This window comes from Castanea sativa, chromosome 5 (genome assembly GCF_040712315.1).
Source record: "Castanea sativa cultivar Marrone di Chiusa Pesio chromosome 5, ASM4071231v1".
Lineage (NCBI taxonomy): Eukaryota > Viridiplantae > Streptophyta > Magnoliopsida > Fagales > Fagaceae > Castanea > Castanea sativa.
This window is the reverse complement of record NC_134017.1, coordinates 32,395,163-32,403,363: the sequence shown is the minus strand read 5'-3', so window position 1 is coordinate 32,403,363 and position 8,201 is coordinate 32,395,163. Positions and strand designations below refer to the sequence as shown.

General features: G+C 39.8%; 1 protein-coding gene across 1 annotated transcript; it reads left to right on the top strand.

The window, feature by feature from the left end:
* The first annotated feature begins 310 nt into the window (after positions 1–310).
* On the top strand, positions 311–2,902 carry LOC142633396 (putative receptor-like protein kinase At1g80870). The gene has a single exon (XM_075807627.1). The coding sequence runs from the start codon at positions 530–532 to the stop codon at positions 2,666–2,668; it is 2,139 nt and encodes a 712-aa protein (XP_075663742.1). The 5' UTR covers positions 311–529; the 3' UTR covers positions 2,669–2,902.
* The last annotated feature ends 5,299 nt before the right edge of the window (positions 2,903–8,201 follow it).

The following is an 8,201-nucleotide window of genomic DNA, read 5'->3' as shown; positions in this document are numbered from 1 at the left end:
TTCCTCCCCCACATTTTTCTAATCCTCATTTCCCAATCACTAAACTCATTATAAAAATACACCAAAACCTAAATCAATCAATTGTATAAACCAAAGCTATCTCTTTCCTAATCAAACCCAGACCCAAAATTAAAAATTTATGAAGAAATTAAACAGCACCTTTTCCTACTCAGTAAAGGAAACTCACAATAGTATAATATATACCTTTTTCTTTTAGAAGAAAAATTATAAGCAAAGTAAACTTATAATGTAACACTTCCTTATTAATAATGTTAATGTATACCTTTCTCTATCAGTCATCAGTAAACGCCTCACAAGTCAGAAGAAACCAAAACAAAGAATTATAGTAGTAAACTGAATTAACAATGCCCATATGATTATCCAACTGTAAAGCAAACCCACATTGGATACCTACTGATACTCAAATGAAGATCCCTTTCCATTCCATGCCCATTTTTTCTTCTTCAATTCTTGTTACCAAACCAAACCCACTAACCTCCAACAACCCAAAAACACAAAGCACCCCACCATGCCTTCAAGACCCTTAGCTCCGATTCCTAGCTTTACTTCTCCAGCTCCAAGTTTCTTCACCAGAACCAGGGTCTTGTTCTTGACCCTGACCATCTCAGCTTCCATTGTTATATTCCTCTCAATCCTTTACTTTCTTTATCACATCTGGCACTCCCTTGTACACAGAGCTAAAACCATCCCCTTTGACTCCAGTGCTCCTCTCAAGCTCCAAAGATTCTCATACAGAGAGTTAAAGCAAGCCACCAATGCCTTTGACACTGCCAATGTCATAGGCAAAGGTGGGTCAGGTACTGTGTTTAGAGGAATACTCAGAGATGGTAAACTCATCGCTATAAAGCGTTTGGACACTCTTTCTTTGCAGTCAGAGAGAGAGTTTCAGAATGAGCTGCAGATTCTTGGTGGCCTAAGGTCACCATTTTTGGTCACACTATTGGGATACTGTGTGGAAAAGAACAAAAGAGTGTTGGTTTATGAATATATGCCCAATAAGAGCCTGCAAGAATCACTTTTTGGAGATGGGTGTTTGAGTTTGAGTTGGGAAAGGAGGTTTGACATAATATTGGACGTTGCTAGAGCTCTAGAATTCTTGCACCTTGGATGTGATCCACCAGTGATTCATGGTGATATTAAACCCAGCAATGTTTTGCTTGATTCTGAGTGTCGGGCAAGGATTTCGGATTTTGGTTTGTCAAGGATTAAGGTGGAGGGTGAGTTTGGTGTGGATTTGTTTAGCCAGGACTTGGGGAAGAGCCAAGAGCTTTCAGGGAATTTGGCTGCAGAGACACCAGCAACTGCTACTCCTGTGGAGAGTGCTCATGAGGTAGATTTTGCTCTTGCTTTACAAGCTTCCTCTTCATCCAAAAATAGTAAGATGTCTTATAATGTTAGAGCTTTAAACTTGAATTCTTCGAATTATAATGCTAACATGGCAAATGAGAGTGATATTAAGCCTTGTAGTGCAAAAGGGAAGGAGGTCTCAGTTGTAGACATTGGTAGGGAGGATTGGAATAATAGATTTGTGCCTTATGATGATGACTTTTCTAGCATTTATCATAGTAAGGAGTTGAATTGTAATGCTTTTTCGGGTGTTGATGAGGAGGCTGATACAAAACAATGGGGGAAGGATTGGTGGTGGAGGCAGGATGGGAGTGGTGAATTGTGTAGTAAGGATTATGTTATGGAGTGGATAGGGAGTCAGATTTGCCCAACAACAAATCCTGATTGGGATGAAGAAAAGAAGAGTGTCCCTGAGCAAAATAACTTAGATTATTCAACTGCGTTAGATAAATTAGAAGATGTGAATGATCCCCAATTACAAGAAATTGGATTTGAAGATCTTGATAAAGGGTTGGAGAAAAAAGAGTCAAGGGGCAAGAGAAGTCGTAAGAAGAAGCAGAGAAAGATACAAGAGTGGTGGAAAGAAGAGCACCTTGATGAGATTACCAAGAAGAGTAATAAGCTTAAAAATCTTGAAACCAAGTGGAGGAAAGGCTTCAAAATACCACATTTTGGTCTTGGTAGACAGTTTTACTTCCATAGACGAAAGAACTTTGGGGAGCAATGTCAAAATGAATGTGATCCAAATGGGGAGTTCAGTTTTAGAAGGGGTTGGAAGAAAAAGAGCAGCCGTTCTATTGGCAGTGACATGTGGAGTGGAGATCTCTTTAGTCGCGAACTTAGCAGTACCACAAGTATGAGAGGGACTTTGTGCTATGTGGCACCAGAATATGGTGGGTGTGGGTACTTAATGGAGAAGGCTGATATTTACAGTCTAGGAGTTTTGATTCTTGTGATTGTATCTGGTCGAAGGCCATTACATGTTCTTGCCTCCCCAATGAAGCTTGAGAAAGCAAACTTAATAAGCTGGTGTCGTCAGTTAGCTCAAGTGGGAAATGTTTTAGAACTTGTGGATGAGAGGTTGAAAGATGATTATAATAAGGACCAGGCAGGCTTGTGTATAAACCTGGCTCTCACCTGCTTACAGAAATTGCCAGAGTTGCGGCCAGATATTGGTGAAATAGTTAAGATATTGAAAGGGGAGATGGATCACCCACCACTCCCACTTGAGTTTTCTCCTTCCCCATCTTCCAAATTGTTCAGTAGGTCAAGGAGAAAACAGAAGTCCAATGCAGAGTAATCTCTGGATCCTAATGTTGATTTACTTTTTCTTTACCATGTCTTATTGGGTTCATGCTGAGTGTAATATACAGGAGTGATGACTGGTAGCTGTTATCAGTGAACAGATTCAGGTGTGTGTGTGTACTGTGACCCTGTGAGAATTACATTGTTGTATGTACATTAGATTACTGATTTCTTTTCTTTTTTTTCGCCACTTGGTAAATGCAAATATTGATGGCTCAAGTTCATGGTCTGATTGTTTCTTGTGTTAAGTTTTCCAAGTTCTGACGAGGACTGACTTAAATTGGAAAAAAATTAGGCTTTTTTTTATTTTAAATTGTAGCCTACTCATCTTTTAGCTGGTTCACTATGCAAGGTACGTTTACATGGTAGCTGCTGCAAGTTGCTTCCAAGTTTTCTCTTCTTTGTCAAAAAGCTACTAGAAATTATTTTTCTTTTCTCCCTGTTTCGGAAGAAATGATTCTCCATGTTAAGATTTGAAAAAGGTGCTTTCAAAAGTTTGGAAGTTGTCTGGTGCTTTTGCTTGGTGTGAACAAAACGGCATGTGTCACTATAGGTGTTATCATTCAGAAGTTATTTCTGGTCATCTTTCAATGTTAAGTTGCGTCACTATAGGTGTTATCATTCAGAAGTTATTCCTAGTCATCTTTCAATGTTAAGTTACCTTGTGATGATGCTGGAAATTGTGATTAAGCTACACAGTCTTCACGTGCTCAAAATAACACCTGCACAATTCCAAGAAAGAAGATCTCAAGAGAAAACCGGTGTGGTACTAACCAAATACCCTTCGAAGGTTTAAGTCAGAAAATTGTCACAACTTTAGAGTGCCAGAGCTGAGTGAATTATGTGTACCTTGGTTTTTGAGGGTTTTGGGTTTTTATAGTAGTGAGGGAATCGATCTCGATTCTTTGGCGAAGGAGAATATTTCCCTGTAGAGAAGATTCTTATAAATGCGCATATTTTGTGGGATCTTTTCTATATAGAGATTTTGTTGACTAGGGTTAATTGTGGAACACAAATTATTTACATTTGAGGTTCTCTGAGGACCAAATAAACCATGTAGGTGTCACGTGGGTTTTGCCACCGTCCACATTAGTGTCCGTCTACCTCCTTGTCCGTCCAACAAGGTTAATCCGTCAACTCACTACACATGTCGTTGTGTTACCTGCTCTCTTCCTCCGTCACCCTAGTGCAGCCGTCCAAAGTTGTTTATGTAAAATCTAACCGTACATCTTAATTTTATCCTCTTCACCTTGGTTTTAAGCTCTTGATAAAGCAGCTTGATGATCTTGTCTTGCAATTCTTCAAAATATTATCTTCAATGTATTTTGTACTAAGCTGTACTCTTGGATCATTGACAGCAGATATTTGAGAAAAGCAAGCTGCCATATTTGAGAAATTGCTTCAAAATTTGGCAGTCAATTCATGAAATATAGAGTCTTCGAGGGTATGCAACAAAGTGGATAATATGAGGTGCATGTTTCTTGGTTCTATAATTTGTAGTCGAAGTGATACTTTTCCTGCTTGTACCAGTAGAGCAGGTAGGTCCACCATAACCATGGTAATTAAGGCGATTTCTATTTCATCAGACAATTTAGCTTTCCATATTTAAATGCAGAACATGATTGCCTCCCCTTCTTTTTCTCCTTTAATGTTTCTTTGACTAAATAGAAATCACGTAATCCAAAATCATGGGCCAAAGCTACTGACCACCATATTACGCATCTATATCATCAATCATCAGGCCATGCGGGGATTAAGAATTGTTGCATGATATCTCATAAATTGTGTTCGAAAATTCACCATTGGGCCAGTTCATTACGGTTGTTTCTTTCTTTTCTTTGAAAGAAATAAAATGGTATGCTTCTTTTTGGTAAATTAAGCTACAGTCAAGGTTGTCCAATACCCCCCCATTTCACGTACCATCCCATAACCCAAGGGGAACGTTCACAATAAATGGAATGACATTTACGATGGGTGCAGCGTAACAGCCAGACACATTTGAGAACTCTCACCCTCCTACCCTTTTACCAAACATATCCCATCTAGACTCTTGTATCCATAAGCCGACAATCACCGTGGGCCCTTCTCTTAACCGAAACCAACACCAACTTGAGCCCACAAAAAGCCCACAATCTATCCTAGAGTCTCTAATCCCCTCTCTTGGGCCCAACATCCTTGACTCTAATCCATTAGGATCATGGCTTAAAGTTCCTGAAGCCCAATCTTGGGTCCTCCAACGGATCCAGGGATGGAGCTATCATTGGACTAGGGTGGGCATTGGCCCCCCAATTTTTTTTTAAATTATTATATATGATGGGGATCAACACTAAGTATTACTTGTTATTGTGTTGTTGTCCAAAGCACATCCAAAATTATATCAACTCATCCAATAGTACTCGTCCATTGATGACTGGGTTATATAGCGTAGAGAGTTCTCTATAGACGAGATGATCTACGGATGACTAGTACATGGACGACCAAATTATATTTGGTGACTTTTTGTGGAAAATCCTCCATTATATTCACAAACGCAAAATACGACACGTTGCACGTACGTTGAAGGAATTACACATACAATGCTCCATATAGCCCATTTTCTTTATCAACTGCCTACATTACCCATGATGGTGGTGAATCTAAACAAATAGACGCACGTCTAACTCTCTATAAAAGGAGTAAATCCTATTGACCCAAGGTAAGTCCGGACCATTCTCTATTTTCTTTCCTTGTGTCTTAGAGAGAAAACTAACTTAACCGTCGGAAGGTCCTTGGCCGGGTTACACCAGTCACCTTTGACAATTCTTTATTTGTTTTTAGGATTCACAGCTACTACTGTAGCCCAAAGTATTTTAGCCTATTGATTTTTGTGCTTCATTAGTTGGCGTCATCTGTGAGGAAAAAGAGAGTTTCTACCAACTTTTATGTTTTCCAAGATAAAAAGGCTGCATGGTTCGGACTAGGTCAATGACTACTAATCTAGGACACCAAGAGAGTAGAAACGCCTCCAGTCACCCAAATCGTGCACCACCACCCCCCATGACCGTCTAACAACAATTACAGTCCATGGCGGCAGCGATGGTAGAATTGATGCAACAAAACCAAGAGTTAACTAGAGAAGTTAACAGGCAATGTCAACAGCATGGTGGAGAACAAGGCCAAAATTCAGGATGTTAAGGTGTTGAGAACAATGCTAACGGGACCAATCCAGGGGCACCGTTACTCGAAAGGTACCGCATTTGGAGAGAGAGATGGACCAGATGAAGAGAGCTATGAAAGAAATGAAGGATTCCATGAGAAGAGTGAACCATGTGGATGATCTCGTCCACAGGACATATTCCCCTTTTATTGCGTCCATCACTAGTCATCCTTTGCCTTCTAAGTTCAAAATGCCAGTCTTGGACTCGTATGACGGGATGTGTGACCCTTATGATCACATTGCCACGTTTAAGACAACCATGCATCTTTAAGGTGTTTCGGATGAAATTATGTGCATAGCCTTTCCTACAACTTTGAAAGGTCTAGCTAGAGTATGGTTTAGTAAACTATTACCAAACACCATAACTTCCTTCCAAGAGTTAAGTAAGTTGTTCGTCAACAATTTGTAGGGGGACAAAGGCAGAAGGATTCCTTGTCCAGCCTGTTGAACATAGAGCAAGGAGAAAATGAGAGTTTACGCACTTTCATTAGTCGTTTTAATAGAGAAGCCTTATTGGTGGATGAGATGGATGATAAGATCCTTTTGGTAGTTTTCTACAATGAAGTCAGTTCGGACTTGTTCATTCATAAGCTGTACGATTAGGAGCCATAGATGACGGCTGAGTTGATACATTCAGCCCAAAGTTTCATGAATGCAGAAGATGCCATTATTGCTAAGAAGAAAAAATAAGGGGAAAGGTTAGAAAGTGGTTATGTGCACCATTCAGAGCATGGTCCTCATCCAAAGAAAGCCAAAGGTGGAGAAAAAAGAGATCGCGATGGCAAGAAGGTAGGGTTATCTTCAGGACGATATCTAACTACACTCCTTTGAACACTTCATTTGATTAGGTGTTGATGCAGATAAAAGATAATCCATTCTTGAAGGGAGATCCTAGCAAGCGGAATAAAAACAAGTATTGTCGCTTTCATCGCGACCATGGGTATGATACAGACAAGTGTTATGACTTGAAGCAACAAATTGAAGTTCTCATCAAACAAGGAAAATTGAAAAATTTCCTTGGACGAGATCATAAGGACGAGAGACAACCAATGAAAAGCAAGGTAGAGGAACCAATATGTCCACCATTTGGAGAAATAAAGATCATTGTAAAGGGCATGACAACAGGAAGCTCGTCTAGAGCTAGGAAGACCTATCTACGGGAAGTTTAGAATGTTCAGATATCTGGACGACCACCAAGGATGATCAGAGAAGATGAGCCGGCTATTGTTTTCATGGACGAAGATGCTAGATGATTGCACCATCCTTATGACGATGCGATGTCATCACTTTGGTGATTGAAAATTATACGACCAGGAGAGTGTTAATAGATAACGAGAGCTCAGCAGACATCCTTTATTATCCAGTCTTTCAACAAATGAGGATTAACAAGGAGTTACTTCGTCCAGTGAATGTACCATTGATGGGGTTTGGAGGAATGAAGGTTCTACTAGTAGGTACGATCTTCTTGCCAGTTGTAGTAGGCTCTTACCCATGACAAATTAATAAAGAAGTAAATTTCCTTATTAATGATTGTTCGTTTTCATATAATGCCATCATTTGATGACCAACTCTAAATAGTTAGAGAGCTGCAACGTCCACCTACCATTTATCAATTAAGTTTTCAATAGAGTATGGCATCGGAGAAGTACAAGGAGATCAGTTAGTTGCTAGAGAGTGTTAATTACTTAGCAATGCTTACCATGGACGAGCAAATGCAGACTATGAACATTGAAGAAAGGAAAGTGTTGGCTGAACCAGTTGAAGTATTGGAGGATGTACCATTAGACGAATCCAACCTAGAGAAGTTTACTAGGATTAGGACGGGTATGGAGGAGAAGGCAAAGTAAGATCTTGTTGGATTCCTCAAAAGAAGCATAGGTGTTTTCGCATGGAATCATGAAGAGATGCCTGGGATTGACCCAAGTGTGATTACACATCGTTTAAACGTATCTACGTCTTACAAGCCTGTTCGTTAGAAGAAGAAAGTGTTTTCCCCAGAACGAGATAATGCTATCAAAGAAAAATTTCAAAAGTTAATCACCGAGGAGTTCATTCGCAAAGTCTACTACCCTGACTGGCTAGCTAATGTAGTGATGGTCAAGAAGGCTAATGGCGAATGAAGGATGTGTGTAGACTTCACAGATTTAAACAAGGCATGCCCCAACGACAGTTATCCTCTTCCACACATTGACCAGTTGGTGGATCCAATAGTTGGACACCAACTGTTGAGTTTTATGGATGCATTTTCAGGGTACAACCAGATCAAGATGGATGAGATGGACCAAGAGAAAACATCCTTCATCATAAGTCAAGGTTTGTTTTGTTATAAAGT

Excerpts from the sequence above, each read along its gene's own strand:
- LOC142633396 (XM_075807627.1), top strand. The coding sequence starts at position 530 with ATGCCTTCAAGACCCTTAGCTCCGATTCCTAGCTTTACTTCTCCAGCT.